The following is an 18228-nucleotide window of genomic DNA, read 5'->3' as shown; positions in this document are numbered from 1 at the left end:
TCCCATTTATTAAACACTTGCTCCAGACATTCTTGGATTTTATGTTATCTTTTACTTTTCTATTCCTATCAGCCCTATGCAAGGAAATGTCATTCATTCTGCTTTGGAGTCAAAGGAGCAAGATTAAAAATAACATTAGAAATTAACTGCAAATTCTCATTTAAGGCAGTCATTAAATAAATATTAATGTACTTTCTTATGATCCATTTAATGGAATCTGTGCACACAGTAAATTACTTGCATAAATGACAACCATCTATCTCTTCAGTTTTCTTTTACAGCTACCTATAGCATGGTTTTGCTATAAAACATGATTGCCTATCATCTTTCAAATGTTTTCTGTAAAGTAGACGAATTCAACAATACCTATCTTTTACCTAATGTTCATTCTGATTTAAAGAAAAAAAAAAACATTATTATTTGGATGGACTTAATATGGACTATGAGAGTCAATCCTACTGAAGTTTTAGACCTGACCTTAGAAAAGCAAAATACTGCAGAGCCTAAGTAAAAAATGACCAAAACACAGTATTTGTGTCATCAATACTCATGGTTTGAAATATGCCCAGAACTATTTTTGCTTAGAAATTAAGGCTCTTCTTCTAAGCAGTTAAATACAGGATGTGATATTTTACTAACATATTAAAATAACTTTTTAACTCGCTTATTTTAATGCCATCCCAGAACACAGAATATGAGTTGAAGTTCAAAATTTTAGTTCAAATCATTTAAAAATACATATTATTACTTTGAAAATGGAAACATAAGGGGAGAATACCTAACATTAATACATCTTCAGCAACGGATACTGTGAGATTTCACGGCCTATTAAACAAACCAGGAACCTATTCAAGACCAGTTAGCTTTTATAGGTGATATAAAAGGTTATAGGTTTCATTGTTTTATTATTAAAGATCTAGACGACCTGAAATCTTGCCTTCCTAAAAGACTCAAATTAACAAAGCAGTTTAAATTCATTAGTTACGCAGTTCGAAACAAACTGCTCAAATGCTTAGATAATTAGTTGAATCAGGTTTGAAGTTTGAACGCATTGCACAGGTCTCCCATGGGGGGTGCTGGGAAGAATGAGGGTAGATATGCGGAGAACAAGAAATTGCAGCTACAGATTACTATAGAGTGGAATATCAAAGCACATAGTAATACTAACAGTAGTAACGACACCCAAGTCTGGATAAATTATCATAGACTTTATTAGAATAATAACAATATGCTCAGGATTAGAGAATCAGGCACTTACATTTCCAATCGAAGGAAAGAATTCTTTCTGGTTACGATACAAATAATTTCTTCCAAAAGCCAATATGAATAATATTACTACACTGACTAATAGCACACAGAGAATCCATTTGTTTTGGATGGTGTGCTATTTCATCCAGTTGTGTTCAGGTTTTATATCATCTGCTCCTACAGCCCACGCACACATGCAACTGCCTGACAGGAAATCACGTATATTTGCAAACCAATGTTATTAGTTCTGTCCTTTAACAAATACCTATTTACTATGTTTTAAAATAGAGCAACAATTTCAAGATGATATGACACTCCTGAGCATGAATTTGTTCACCTTCATGAGCAGGGGTGCCTTTTAAGGTTACTTTGATGACTTTTATTTGGCATATTTTTTTCAAAAACACATTGAGTTTGCCTTTAAATTGAGGATAGTATCCTTTATTTCATTTTAACGGCAAATATAGAAAAACGTTTATTACACAGCAGAAAGGATTATTTCTCTATAACAAGGTTTGAGAATCTGCTAGTGCACCATATAAAAACAGTTATTAAAACTAAATATTGTGCCTGCTCAGCTGCTATATTTCAGACCCCATCATAAGCTTAAATTATCCTTTTCTCATAATTACTGCAAGCCTTAGCACACATTTATGAATCACATCCCACACAATGATTAAATCTTAGAATTAAATAAAATTAATAAGAAATACATTCTTGGCTGACAATCTATACAGAAAAATATAAATACTAATGCAATGCAAGCTGCAGTAACGGAAAGATCCATAACCCTTGCATCAAAATAATATAAAATTTAGTTTTATGCTTAGGAAAAAGCCGATTCTAAGCTGTAGGGTGGAGATATTTAACCCTCAGAATAGTTGCTTTACTGAAAATAGTAACTGCAGGAATGACTTTTAATCACAGCAGTACCTGTCTTTCCTTCTCATGCATACACTCATTTATCTCACCAAAGGGAGAGATGAACAAAAGGGACAAATGCCGAAAAGTTATTTTTGCACAGAACATTTAATAACAGATTTGATCTCCATTTACTAGGGGCAGGGGAGATCTTCTGCATTGCTTTTCACCATAAAAGTTACTTAAAATACAGCCTACTACTTTAAAATGAAAATAAGAGGTATGAATTTCATGTTTGCCTGAGTCTTCATCACTAAACAGTGTTTTAAACAGATGAATTTTGGTATGAACACTGCATATAAATTGCTGTCAAACTCTAGGTGTTCTGTCCTAAAGGAATTTAGGTCTAACAGGAATTAGACCACATAAATTCCTAAGGATTTTTCCCATGCTTATATTCCCAAATAATTTCAGTACTTTTGAAAACTTCAAATGCTTTCTGACATAGTGCACAGGATTTTATCTGAGGAAATAGATAAACAAATAAATACCAATGTAAAGCATATCTGTCACTTATCCCTTCTCACTGTTGGTGCCTGCTTCTGCTGCTGCTGCTGCCCAGAAAGTCCCTCTAAGGCAGTGCAGAAAACACTGAAGAGCCCAACACAGAGGGAGGGAGGGAGGGAGGGAGGGAGAGAGAAGACACCAACAGTTTTCCATACTTTGCTACCCAGTCCCGAGTCTCATATATCAGAAGTATATGAGAAAAGATAGTATCCCATATACTTTTCATACAGGAAGTATGGTCTAAAGCTGAAATGTATCCCTAGCATACTTTTATGAATTCCTAGCATTACACATACAAAAAAAGAAAACCACATCTATGTATGTGTGTATATACATATATTTTAGAATCTGTAAACAATAAATTGCACTGATATAGACAACCAACATCCATCCATGCAGTCTTGTGTCACCTGGCTCTTAAAATGGTTCTTTATCTTATGCCCCTGTCGTGGTTTAACCCCAGCCAGCAACTAAGCACCACGCAGCCGCTCACTCACTCCCCCCCCCACCCAGTGGGATGGGGGAGAAAATCGGGAAAAGAAGTAAAACTCGTGGGTTGAGATAAGAATGGTTTCATAGAACAGAAAAGAATAAACTAATAATGATAATGATAACACTAATAAAATGACAACATTAATGATAAAAGGATTGGAATGTACAAATGATGCGCAATGCAATTGCTCACCACCCAAAAGAGCAAAAGAACCCAAAGAACACCTTCACTGAGATTAGGAGTTGGCCTCCTTTTTATTCATGCACCATTTCCCTATAGAGCTGCTCTGCCCCTTGCAATTTAAAAAAAAAAAAATAAAAAAAAAATGACAGAAGCATTAATACATTAACCACTTAATAGTTCCCAATTCCTGTCTCGGAACACACATATTCAGCTTTCTTCTCAGTAGCCAAAAAAACAAACAAACAAAAAAACCAAACAAACAAAACAAAACAAAAAAAACCAAACAAAAAGAACACAAAAAAACCAAAACTAATACAAAAAAACACAAGTAAACAAACAAACAAACTCACACAAAAAAAACTAAACCAAAACAAAAGAAAAGAAAACCAACCCACACTCTTCCAGCTGAAGGATTCTATATTGATCTTTGGTATGGACAGTAGCCTCCAGATTCCTAATAAGCTAACTAACAATATTGCAGATATTGCAGAAGAACCAGAGATCAGGAAATGCCTCAGCTCAGAGGATACAAACTCATAATAGGCTGTCCTGTTCTAAAAAGCTTAAAAACAGAGAACATAAAACCAGAGAAGGAAAAATTAAGGATTAAGATATAACAGTAGAAGATGAGTTAAAAGTAACATTTAAAAAAATAATTAAAAGCACGAAAGAAAGGGCAGACACACTCACTCAAAAGAAAAAGGTAGTAGTAGAGTGCAGGGGAAAAAGGACAGATGACATGGAGAGCAAAAGGCTGAAGAATGACATATGCTGAGAGAAGGAGGGAGGGATGTCCCTTTAAAATAAAACTGGTACATGTTCTTTGCCAGTTCTTAGCAAAATGAAATTCTGACTTCCAGTGTAATTCCCCCTTGAGAAGTCTCCCTACCTTTGCTCTGAAGCTCAAAGGCTCAAGGAATTAATAAACCACATGTATAATAAATATATCAATAATAATAAATAACAAAAATATAAAAAATAATAAATCACATGAATAAACCACATTATCAAAAATTTTTTAAAACAAACCAAACCCCCAAAAAACCACAACCATGAGTACTTTTGCACAGTTCCACACTGTACAGATAGTCTTCAAAATAACTAGAATCTCTTACTTAGAGACAGTACCTGCTAAGTTACTCAAAGATGTCTCTTCTTGAATTCTCAGGTACAAGAGGAACACCTGAAGCTTTTGAGAGGACTTAAAATGGAGTCATCCTTTGCAAGATCACTCCACTGCAACTTTGTAAAGATTTGCAAATAGGTGACAAGAACCACCAGCTCTTCCAGATGCCAGAAAAGAGACTCTAAGCCAATCACAAACACTTCCTTCTTCTTAAAAAAATGAAACATAGGAGAAAGGCTCGGTGGAATAAAATTTCACAGAGTTTGACTCAACCCAAAATCAGACCACCTTGAAATACAGCATGGAATGGACTGTAAAATTTTAATAGGGTATTTTTCAAAAAGCCAAATATTTTGCAGTAGAAAACATTGAGATTTGCTGGATGAAGATCATGTCTCTTCCAAAGCAATCTGAGAAGACTGAAGCAGACATAAGAATTACCAGCTGTCATGGTTTAAATCCAGCCAGCACCACAGAGCTGGTCACTCACTACCCCCCCACTCAGTGGGATGGGGGACAAGAATCAGAAGGAAAAAGGTAAAACTCAAGAGCTGACATAAGAACAGTTTAATAGAACAGAAAGGAAGAAAGTAATAATTATAATAACAACAATAACAAAAAGACAATAATAATAAAAGGATTGGAATATACAAAACAAGTGATGCACAATGCAATTGCTCGCCACTCGCTGACCAATGCCCAGTTAGCTCCCATGCAGCAATCCCCCTCAGGCCAACTCCCCCCAGTTTATATACTGGGCATGATGTCACATGGTATGGAATACCCCTTTGGCCAGTTTGGGTCAGCTGTCCTGGCTGTGTCCCCTCCCAACTTCTTGCGCCCATCCAGCCTTCTTGCTGGCTGGGCACGAGAAGCTGAAAAATCCTTGACTTAGCGTAAACACTACTTAGCAACAACTGAAAAGATCCATGTGTTATCAACATTATTCTAATACTGAATCCAAGACACAGCACTATACCAGCTACTAGAAAGAAAATTACCTCTACCCCAGTCGAAACCAGGCCACCAGCAGATGTGAATGAGATACAAGACCTTAAGTTGACCACTTAGATGAATCTTACCTTAGAGACCAAAGCTAAATTTTGTGGGGTTTAATTCAGTTGAAAAAAGATATACATTTCTATGTTTCATTTTCATTTTTTTCAGAATGATTCTTTTATGTCTTTTCCCAACCATTACGAGTTCTTTGTCTTATATCCAACTTTGGCAGTTTCGACCCTGTGCCCAAAAGAATTTGAACTGCACACATTACCTGTTGTTTTCTTCATCAATGAAGAACATATTCCCTAAGAATGACATTGGCCTAGATGATTTGAAGCTGATATGACAAATTAGTTCCTCATTTGTGCCATCTGATGAAATAACAATATCTTGTCCTTCTGGGAACTGTACAGAAAGAGGGTAAATCCTGTCACCATCATCAAGTTCAAGCTCTGGAATTTCAACTTGAATTCGTGATTGCCTGTGTTAAAAATAAATAGTAAAGGTGTTTGTGCTCACAGAATGACAGTAATAAAGTTGATTCACAGATTCACACATTTACAAAACTGCTTTTCACAGTCAAATATAGAAGAATAACTTCATTTTTGAAGTATAAATCAAGTGAAACTAACTGAATTAAAATCCCTTTAGCATTTAGATGTTAGTTTGCTTTCTACATATGTATCTGAAAGTTTTATACTGACTCACAATAGTTCAACATCCAAATGAAAAGTAATTTCTACTAATTGTGCTACAAAAGGCATAAATATTACTTCCTTACTTTAGGTTTCCTAAACTAAAGCTTTCATTAATATTGATTTAACTGCATTATTGCACAACAAGTTAAAGCAAGTTTTAGAATAGAAATATTAAGGGGAAATTTGTGAAGATACCTAAGATGCTTTCCTCAGTTATGTAATTTTAAGTTCCAGTTCTGAAATAAGAATGGCAGTCAGTCCAGGCCCATATGGAATCCTTTCAGTTCCAACCACTGAATTACCGACAATAGACAAATCACTTGATAAATTGTTACAACTCAAATGAGATAAGACAATAATAATTTGAAGATAAAATTCATTAATTTATAGCAACTTAAAGAGATTTGCTCCAGTTCTTCTGGGATTGAAATGATACCTACGTAAGCATAACAAACTAACATTACTGCTCTTTACTAGTTACAAACAGAAAAGTTGTATCTTAAAGACCAGAAAAGCATCTTTTGACACACATGTAGACAAGAGTGCGTGGAAAGATTAAAATATTAAGATTTCTGTCAAATTGGAATAGGTGTGGTGCTGGGTTATCTATATAATATGATTACCAAAAGGCTCTCATAAATTCAAATAACAGGATAAAGTGGGTGAGCTACAAAAAATAATATAATAAATAATCCATATATTTTTCAAGTGACAAGATTAAAACATTTTTGCTGCCCTCTTTGGTACTGAAATCTTGCTTAGGAAGGGAAAAAAACCCACAACCCAACAACAAAAACAAACACAAACCCACCAATTGTCCAAACAACAGCTAGATTTCAAAACAGTGTATTATAATGTGTAGAGAAAATAAAACAGAAGAAAGATTTTATCTGATCACAATGCAAGAAGAAAGAAATAAGACTCTGCGTCTTAGTATATGGCTAAAGTTAACAAAAAATCCTGGTAGGACTCTCTTCTTAATTTTTGTGCTATTTAAATACTTTTAAAAACATCTGTCAGAGTGAATATATCAGAAGATGGTCACTTCATGAAGCAAAAATGTTCTGAGGACAGAACATGGGCTTGTTGAATGTACAGCAACATTAATAACAGAAATTTTCTCTTAAATTTGCAGACTCTTTACTCTGATGAGCAGAAAATTAATACTAACCTTCATAAACAAAAATTAATTCACTTTTTCAGAAGAGAACAAAACCAAGAATTATTCAGGATTTCCATAAAGAAATTATTTTGAGATTTATACCTTAAATAATCTTGTGGAATGATACTGATGGCTGTTTCAGTTTTCACATCCAGAGGAACTGGCATCAGCATTAAGAAGGGGGGATCAAAATTTATTTTTGGCGACTTCATGGTGCCAGACAATATTACTTTGTAAAGTGATGGATTATCATTTAGACACACTGACATTTCAGATGTGTATGTCCCAGGACAAGCTGTTAAAATGGTTAAAAAAAAACAACAAAAACAAACAAACAAACAATAAAACCACAACACACAGAAAAACACACAAACAAGTGCCACAAAATTATATTACCATAAATACATGCAACTAAAGGAGTTATAGTGAGAGTTTTTCAGGTTTTGGTTTTTTTCTTTTAAGAAGTCATCAGTATTGCTTTCTTACTCAAAATGTAGCTTAACATACAGTAAGTGTTGTATAAGAATTACTTATTAAAAAAGCTTAGAACACTTGCCTGTAGCAACCCAGAAATTCATATTTTTTTAATTTGCTGGAAAGAGTTCTTCATTTATTGTATTAATATTCCTTTAGATACAACATCAATGTAGCACTTCTCAGAATTTCAAGAATTGCAGTCATATTATAAATTACACTTATTAACACAGAGAATCCCAATTTTATAAAGGAATAAATAAGAAAAGCAACTGACTGCCAAGACAAGAAAATGTTGGTGCCTTTTAAGACAGCAATCACTACTATATTTTAAAAGATGACTCTAAAACCTCTACTGTCGCCAAGTCAGCCTCACGCAAGCCAGTAGGACGGGTTCTACCCTCCACTGACAGCATCTCCCATTGCCTTGTTTTCTGCCCTTTCTCACGCCATCTTGCTAACTGCTGCAAGGCAGTTTTCTCAGGGATGGAAAAGCACATTTTCTTTCACTGATACAGGGAGCAAGGGTCTTCCTTCCAAACCCATTACACTGTCAAAATGGTGTTCCAGACATGCAGTACAGTCACTCCTACGTGCTGAAGAGCAAGCAAAATAAAAAATTTTGAGGGCCAACTAACGAACACCTCTTGTATTTAGAAACAAATCTGCATGAGGTGTTGTAAGACAACCCAAAAAGTTTAATCTTTTCATTTTCAAGAACACCTTTCCCTTTGATTCCCCTATGTCATCGGATTACTAAGTATGGAAACTTCCTCACCTAATATTTAAGATGGAAAGAAATAGCAAAACAATTTTGTATTTTATGTGTCTGTATGAGCACATATGTGTCACTGCAAACAAAATACACGTGACAAGCTCTTCTGAGACTAGCTCAGATAATTATTTTCACAGCCTGAGAAAAGAGCTGCAATTGTTTACAAACACAAAAAGGAAAACCTAGTCTCTTCAAAATATTTTGTCTTATTCCTTCCTCATAAGAGCCAATTTCTTCATGGAGATGATAACAGAGGAGCTTCATGGAAGCCTTTTAGCTCACCAGAACATGGCCTGTGGATCCTTTCATTTCAGACCAGAAAACATGAAACTGGCAAAGTAAAAAACCCAGATGAAATAGGAACTTGCTGCAGTGTTTGCAACGCCTGGCTAAATCCCTGTTAAATGGAAATCATCTTTAGGAGACAATACTGCTGAGAAGGCTAAGAAGCTTGTGCTTCTAGGTTTTGGTACAGCAAAAGCACACCTTTTTCTGGCACTTAGCTCTTTTATGAGGGAAAGGTGAGAGAGCATCAGAAAAGGTCATGGAGGTGGATGAAGAGCCAAACAGGATATTTTTTACATGCTTGTAAGAAAAGATGTTCTATACAAGTTACTCCCATATACAAGCTAGACAGTCTACTGTCCTACAGCTGTGCTCTAACTAAACCGTATTTCTGGTATCCTATCTTCATACATATGTATGACATATGGTAAATGAACGTGAAGGGCCATAACCCATAAACGCCATAGGGATGGAACACCATGAAGAAAGAAAACTAGAGGAGCATATGTCAGTACCAGAGAAAATGCATTTTTCACAAACTCACAGTTTAAAATATTTATATTAACCACAGTTCCAAAGTTAAACCTTCAAAAGTTAGGAAAGAGTGGCGTTAAGCTTTCCTCATACAAAGTTTTCATCCATACTGTACATAACAATTCTAACAAATCCATTAACTACATGATCACATCTGTTTGCCATAGAATCCCTGACTCACTCAGAAGGCAGAACAGACAGTGCTTATTCTGCATCGCTGATCATTCTGTGTGTGGCTCCACACAGTTACTAACACCAAAATTCTGCATAATATGTAAGCCAATAATTTATTGCTCGTCAGAAACACCAGTGCAATACTGTCCTCATTTTAAACAGACACAAAGACAAAAGAAGTGATTTCATTAAGTACTGTTCATCAGTTTGTAACGCCTAGGACCAACATTTTCAGGATATTTCATGTTAAATAAATTACTTTGAAATCAATGACAATTATGTCCTGAAATAACAGCTGAAGTCATGAATTTATTCTATTATTCACGCCTTTCATGACTACTGTCAAAGCTTGTGCTGCTGTTACCATTCTGATATACCACCATTAATTTCTATAGGGCAAACAACAAGCAGTCCAGCAGATGTGAAAGTTTTCCTTAGGGAGATTTGATGGTATTTACAAATCTGCCAATCTAAATTTGCCAAGGGCTAACAAAATCTGTACTATTATATGGGAAATTTCCCCATTTTTTCTAGATATATTTATTAGGGGAAATAAGCATTCATTGCCTTACCTGAGAAAAAACCCTGAATAAAGGAACACAACTCCTCAAAGTGCATTTGTGCATATATTCATTAGCTGCTTCATTTTCAGTCTAATTCACACTAGAAAGCCCATCCAGTTCAGAGTGCCTAACTCCCTGGGATGCTATCCTGGGACTATACTTTATGCAGATTCCTTGTTAATAGAAACATAAACAGATTATATTTCTACCAAAAGTCAGTTATACACATATGCAAGTTCTCCATCCGATACTGCTCACACACTTCTGGAGGAGAAATTTCAACTCCCCACACCTTCCACCCTACCTGTTTCAGTTGCAATTTAAGCTAGCAGCAAAAGCTAGTTTAAACAGCCACCTCTTTAAGGGTGTCCATATTCCTTGTTCCTCTCTAGCAGCACAAATGTAATTTTTTTATTTTATTTTTCCCCCAGAAATCTTAACTGTATAATAGCATGGGTTTCGATCTTTTGAGAGTGTGTGGGAAGAAAGTAAAATCACCATCTGCTCTTCTCACCCTCTTAACTTTGTATTAGATTGTTATTCAATTCCTACATTTGTCTCCCAAATAAGCACTTTTAGTTTAGTTGCCTTGGACTTTCCGGTAATTCATGCCTTATTGCATATATACACCTTCAGCATAAATGGGTGCCAGTGAAGAATTTGCATACACTGAAATACAGACTTCAAAGAAGAAAAGTCACAGGTAGTTAAAACTTAAAGGTAAGCCCTACAAAAAAAATGAAAAAAAAAAAGTAAACTAGCCATTTCTCCACAGAAACTGTTAAAAGGCATAGTTATTTAATATCTTACTACTGCAGAAAAAAAACTTAGAAGATGGAGGTCATCAGGGTCATCTGTGCCCATTACATGATTATCACATCTTCCAGGGGCGCTGAACTCCTGGTAACTCGCAGGTGCGTTTGTGAGTATTTTTCCACATGGGATCCCAGAGCACAGATTTATTGTAACTTGTTATGTTGCAGATAAGTTTTTTCATATTACAATAAGATACAGTGAAATTTTTCATATACTGATAATGCATTATTCTATAGTACAGCAGAAGAGGATCATATTTATATAACTTCAGTTCTTGAGACTCTCTATTAAATTTAGTATGCTTTTTTAAACAGGTAGCATCATACTACCACACATTATATAAACTCTTGCATTTAATTTAACACTGTAGCTTACGATAGCATTTTGCACTGTCATTATTATAAATGTTGTGGCATATTTAAACAAATTACTCTAATGCACACTCAAAGTTCATTTTAAGGTTTGTTCACCCCCACATACAACTGTACAGTACAAACCTATAAAGGTGATTAGCACACCATACTCATTAACTAGGTCTCCTGTGTGGGTTTTGATGTATCTAATGTTCTCTTACAAGGAAGAGTAGTTATATTCAGTGAAGGAGAAAATGAGACTCTGTGCTCCTCTGGGCCCTAAAAATCACCAGATATCTGGAAATACAGATTTATTCTTTTTATCTACCACGTCTAATATTGCCCTGAGCCATTTTCTTTTCCAAGCTATATACATTAACCTAATCAATGCAAAATGCAGCTATTCTATCTCCCTTTAGAAGAAGATGTTTCTCAAATTCAAAGCAGACAAAAATGTTTATATGTGTTCTTCACAAGTGATCATTTTTGTATGATCCACAATTATTCTAATCATAGGCACACTCTGCAAAAATATCTATTGGAATACCTTCTCAAAGTTACAACACTTATTTTGTAGGCTTTACTATCTGAAATACTGCAGAAAAAAAAATATAATACCTTATTGAAAGCAAAGTAGAAATTTATGAAAGGAGAAAAAAATGTTTAAAATAAATAGAGTTACAGTAAACTACATGTGTATTTTTTAATTGCATCTCAAGATAAAACAGAAGGTTATGAGCGTTTGTTTTTCACTTTCCAACCTTCTAGGCTTCCACTCCTCTTACCTCTACATTCTTCCTCCAAAGACCTGGGGTCATAATATGTTTCTGTTCCTCTACTTCCTTAACTTATTTTTCCTGAGTTGCATCTCAACAGTTTCTCAAAATACAGAAGTTTACCCAAAGCCTTTCTTTTGTCTAGACACACTCTCCAGACATGCTTTGAGTAGATCCTTACATCCTTCATGAGTAAACTGAGATTCCAAGTCCATATTTCTACCACTTTGTAAAACTGAACATCTGAGAAGAGATAACTTCCAGATTTTTCTCCTACGATATCTCTCTGCATTTTGTCCAATCTTGTCATCCTGCTCCCAGTGTTTAACTCCTTCTGATTTTTGTGTTCTAACATTTTCTCACACCCCGAGACAATATTTTCACTCATTTTACCTAGTATCCTTGGATTTTTTATTTCATATCGCTCCCAAAATAAATTTTTAACAAAAATTTTCATCTATGTTTATTTTATTTTGATAACATATATAAGTTATCACTAAAAACTGATTGAGGAACAGCATAGACGAGACAAAGATGAGATCACATCATTTTGTTCCAAAAACAAGGATTACACAAAGTACAATATAGAACCTTAGTAAAAAATTTTTACTACATTGAACACATTTTCACGGCTGTTTCATAAATTTGTGGTTCAGACCCAAAAACCAGGGGGGTTGCAATTTCTTTGGAGGAATGTAGAAGAAGTGGAGACAAAGTGATGCACCAAAGCCAGAAACATGCTCTAAATATTTTTGCTCAACCTTCCAATAGTAAATGCCATTTAACTTTCTTCTAGCATTTTAGTCTGTAATAATATATAATTTAATGGTGTAATTTAAATACGTATTTCTAAAAGGATGCCTCATTGACAGCTCAGAAGTGTAAAAACTACCACTATAGATACTGATTGGGCCAGAAACTTTCAAGGTATTATATCCACAAAGAAATACTACTTCAGAAAAGTCAGAATTTGCTACTTGAAACAAAAATTAAAAGAACTTAAAACAAATTACCTTCTATATAATTCTGCAAAAATCAATATATATTAATTACTTTTCCACTTCATGAAGCAAAATCACAAGTTGATGTGATTTTTCTTCAACCATAAGTTGAAGACAAAAGCTACCAACAAGGCATAAGACCATGGAAAAATGTTTTGTAGTATAGCAAGCAACTCTGAGCAACATGTGCAATTAAATACCGCTCTTGCATATTCACAAGTTTGCGGAGCAACATCTAATACAGTCTTCTCAATTTATCATACAGAATCATGGCAAGACTCTTATACCTATTTTTTTTTATTATTTATAATTATATTAAATAGTTCCCAGTACTTAAGTGAGGTTATAGATTTCAATCCTATCATAAAGAATAGCAGCAACATCTTTCTTTAGGACAGGGATGCTCACTTGCTGACTTGGGATCAGATACGACTGAAAAAACAACTTCTCTTCCCCTTGAGAATGCTGGGGCCCCAAAAATAGGCCACTTAAAACTGTCAAAACAACCGAGTTCTGTAGGCATCAGCTGCATAAGCTGGGGGGCTTTATCAACTCAAATAGAGCGTTACATTACTCTCTACCCTAAACACTTGACTGGGAATAAGGTAGAATCCCAATATTCATGTTCTGCCATTCCTCTTCTGGTGTACGTGGTTGATTAGCATCTTCCTGCATGCTCCCAAGTTTTGTTAGAAATCTATTTTATGTTTTTTACTTAATGTCTGGTTGCCTGAGCAGGCTACTCAGAAAATACCATAGCTAAGTGATTTTGTATCTCATTGAAGCAGGAAATTTCCATGCTTATCTAAGATTACGGCTATTTAGGAAAAAAGTTCGTACACATTCCAAGTACTCTTCGAAAGCTTTAGTATCTGTCAGTCAGCCTAAATGCACGTGAAGGAGCAGTACTGAAAATGATTCAGCTATCCCAGCCTTTGATGCTTCATAGATGCAAAACTTGATGCTTTATGTGTGCAAACCAGACTTTTCAAATAGTGCGATCGAGTAATTCCACGCTTTCTGTTAGGTCTGCAGCTGTCTTATTTTCTCAGAACCACAACACACCTTTCTTTTGGCATTTCAGCTCATTATTTAATCATGTTAACTGGAAGTTAATCAAAACAAGTACTAGTTACAATTCATCATAAAAAGTCATTTATCAAATCTATGAAAATGGTATATTGGCCAAAGTATCTGTAGAAGAACTCAGAAAATTACTTACAAGGGCAGAACAATACAGCAATACGGACTTTTTGTCCTGGATCAAGAAATCCAGTCTGCAGACTAAATTTAAAAATACCATCATCTTTATTTTTGCCTGCATCATCACAATTCAATTTCCATGTCAACTGCTGCCTGGAGACATTCTTCAGGTCAAGCTTCTGTAAATATTTGCAGAGAAAGGACATGATGGAAAAGGGAAAGCAGCAAATACCTTGATACTTTTCATATTGCTCTATCCTAAGCATTCTTTTTGCAATCAGATCAGAGTAAAAGCAAGAAAGCACTAGAAAGCAATGAAGAACCCAGTTCATTATATCTGTAAGGTGAGAAGATGAGTATGTCTATAAGCACAGACTAGATGCTTTCCAGTCACTCACTACATTCACGAAGAGCAATACTTTCTTCTCAGAATTTATGCAAGGTAAATAGATCAAAGCATCACAGTGGGAGTGCTTAGCCAAACAGAAATGAGTTCTTCCCGATACAAATGAAGCATAGCAAGCACTAAACACATGGGTCATGACATCTAGACTTACGGGTGGATATGTTGAAAAAGGAAGAGTTCAGAACAGGTTTTCAAAACCCATTCTTTCAATTCAATAAGACGACAGTGGAAACAAAAAAAGTTCCATTCCTTTATCTCAGAGTTGCTCTTTCACTTCCTAACACATCCATAGTTAGGAAAAGGCCTTGACTTTGTATTATCATTGTTTTCTGAAGATACTTGAAAAAGCATTTCAAGTGTTTTCATCATTGCCAAAAATATTTTTTTATAATTTCCAAACAAAGCCTTTGGGACTTAGAAACATGAAATTATGTTATGGCATGTTTTGCACTCATAGAGCCAAATTCTTTATGTTCCAAAACAGAATGGCTGTGGTCAAATATCCTATTTAGTGCCTCCTTACAATTAAGCCCTAAATCATGACCAGGAATTTTTTGGGAGAGTGCCAGTTGGTAGAGATCAGTACCATACAAGGTACTGGGACAGCAATTTAACTGTATGGACCACCATGGCACATTGACTGGATTCCTGCACTGTCACTGTCTGGTTTACTAGTATAGGCAGAGGCAGAAAAACTTTGGAAGCAAGCTACTTCTTACACAACTCATGGTCAGTTTCTCACAGTGCCCACACTTTCTCAAATATCAGAGTCAGGACAAGCCCAGTTTTGAGTTTTGGAAAAATTTCTAGTAAAACACAAACATAAAATCAAAAACTGAACAAAATGGCAATGAGAAAACTTATATTTATTTATATTTAAACCAGATATTTGGAATATGACTGAGTTTTTAGTTCCAAATCTGTCTTCTTTTCCCAGTCATTTTTGAGTAATTGAAAGCTATACCCAAGAATATCTATAACAACACTTGTGATTACATACCTGAGAATTCAGACTTTCACCGGCAATGTTGAAACGTATGCCACTTGCATGTTGTGCAAATTTAAGTTCCATAGAGGAGAACTCCAATGGTGATTTAAGTACTATTGGAAAAAATAATCTAAGATGTTTATACACCATTATTTTGACAAAAATTTCCTCAAAGTCCGTCCATAAAATCATCGTTTCTGCACATGTTTAGCAGAAAATTTTCTCCCCTTGTTTTAAAGCTGTATTTTTTCTGTTGTTCCCATACTATATATATAGTTACTGTAATTTAACTTTCTGTCTTATTATGACCCTTTAGCCACGTTAAAATTATCTAAATTTTGTATCTACCAGACTTACAGCATCTCTTCTACACATAAAGATGCTATAAACAGAGAGCCGCATGAGCTTTCTACTGCAGTTGAATGCATTTACATTTGTGATGGTAATCATGAGAAAAGACTTGAAAGATTTTACAAAAACCAGCATTTTTCTTAATTTCATATAGCTGGAGAAAAAGAAACTGTCACAAAGGATGAAGTTTAAAGTAAGGATTTAGGAAAACAAAGGTATATGTTCCCACAGCCTCATTTTGCTTCTTGATTAAATTAACACTGGAAATTAACCTAGCAAGCATACAGTATCCGTTTATTAAAATCTGCAAGTTTGTTTCACAGTCAGTGAGGAAATGTGTTGATCAATTCTCTTCCCCCCCCAAAAGCCCAAAGGATTTCCTAATTACATATGTCACATTATGTAAACAACAATACTATCCATATTTCTCTAAAGCACAGGCATATAAATTCTATAAACTAATATCTAGGAACATAATCTGCTGGAATGCTTCCACCAATATGCAACTATGTCACTCACAAAGTCCCCACCTCTCATAGAAACTGCCTGTACAAGGAAAACACAGCACAACTGAAAGTCTAAGAGGAAAAAGAAAGGAAATCATCCACCCACAAAAAAATGTGAGACTGATTTAAAAGAAAAAAAAAAAGTCAGCTCACATGAGGCTATTACATTGATAATATGTCCTCCTCTTCTGTGTCTGGCTGAGGTAGGGCTTGTGGTTTTTCCAGTTGAGTTTTCTGGTGCGGGCTGGGTGGTTTTTTTCTCTTTCAGTGCTTTCTTACATAATAATAAGCAGCCTCCAAGGGAAAAGTCTTACAAGTATTTAATTAAGAGACCTGCTTTCCCTCCCAGGTGCTGAAACAGTCTACAGACATTGTTTTTAAAAAAAATTCAAAAAAAGTTCCATGATGGATTGAAAACATATTGACTACACTGAAGTTAAAAGACTGGGTTGACTGTTCCAAGATTTTCATGATTCTTTTCTCAAGGTGAACAATACGAGTATAAACACCAGATATAAGCTGTTGATTTAAGTGCCAAATGCACTGTCCTGTGCAGTCTGAATCCCAGTCAACCACAAAAGATGTCACAAGGAAAAAAACTTTGAAGAAATTCTGTGTGGCAGAAGTACAAATTTGTGATAAAATTTATATAAGATTATCTTTTATTAGTGAGACTTACTGATTGTATTGATTTATTATTCCACAAAGAAAGGGAAATAAACATTTTATTTTTTCTTCAGGTTACATAAATCACTTCTGCACTAGAAATTTGTCACTTTGATTCATGATTTTTTTCTTAGAGATGTGCCTTCTACTAATCTCACATACGTATGAACATTTATCTTTATTCTACGTGTTCTTAAGCTAAATATATTTAGAAATGTTTAATATGAATTTACTTCTACCACAGGATCTAAACAAGGTCTTTGGTATCTTAGAAGATCTCAAAAGTAAGACTTAAGTTAAAGCCTTACAGGGGGAAAAAAAAAAAAAAAAAAAAAAAAAAAAAGAAAGAAAGAAAAAAACCCAAACAGATAAAACCTAATAAATTGGAGTTGCTTTTACCCCACATTATGCCTTTAATTGGCCAAGTCTCCTTCAGTGCTCCCAAGATGTTTAAACATTACACAAACATCATTCCAGGAAGACACTCAGCACTTGAGTCTCATCACAAATAAACAGCGACTACATATTAAACACTGAGTTGAGGAAACCTAGTGAATTCAAGTATTCACAATGTGTAGGTCTACATGACTATAAGGATCAGACAGGAGACTAAAGAGAACCACAAATTATTTCTGAGAAAAGCAGAGAAGAATCATTTAAGATATCAATTTCTTGCTGCAGGCAAACAGCCTATAACTTTGGCTATTAACAAATTCTGACAGGCCAAAAGAGTACAGTTCTGCACATAAAAGCAAACAGAAGCAAATGAACTAAATTACCACCAGTTGTCTCAGATCGGATCAGGGCCAGACAGAGGCATTTTAAAGGAGTTTTAAATATAGCTAGAGCTCTTAGCTTTGACAGGGTAAGACTAAAAAAAAAAACCACACAAAAAAAAGGAGTATGAATGACATACTACTTTTCTACACTTTTCAGATTAACTGCTGTAAATACTGGGGTCTGCATGATATGGTCTAGAAAAACTAGTGAATGAGTAGAAGCAAAAGTGAGTTTTGG

The 18228-nt window shown here is 34.9% G+C and overlaps 1 protein-coding gene across 1 annotated transcript in view; it reads right to left on the bottom strand.

Moving 5' to 3' along the window:
* The window catches only part of CFAP47 (cilia and flagella associated protein 47), a 347638-nt gene that overhangs the window by 275403 nt on the left and 54007 nt on the right, over positions 1-18228 (bottom strand). Inside the window, 4 exon segments of the mRNA XM_049834739.1 lie at positions 5752-5961; positions 7443-7635; positions 14314-14473; positions 15701-15801. Of these exon segments, the coding sequence (XP_049690696.1) occupies positions 5752-5961; positions 7443-7635; positions 14314-14473; positions 15701-15801 (664 nt within the window).

The sequence above is a fragment of the Accipiter gentilis genome, chromosome 32, assembly GCF_929443795.1.
Source record: "Accipiter gentilis chromosome 32, bAccGen1.1, whole genome shotgun sequence".
NCBI classification, from domain to species: Eukaryota; Metazoa; Chordata; class Aves; order Accipitriformes; family Accipitridae; genus Astur; species Astur gentilis.
The sequence above is the reverse complement of the archived record's forward strand: the minus strand, read 5'-3'. Positions and strand labels throughout refer to the sequence as shown.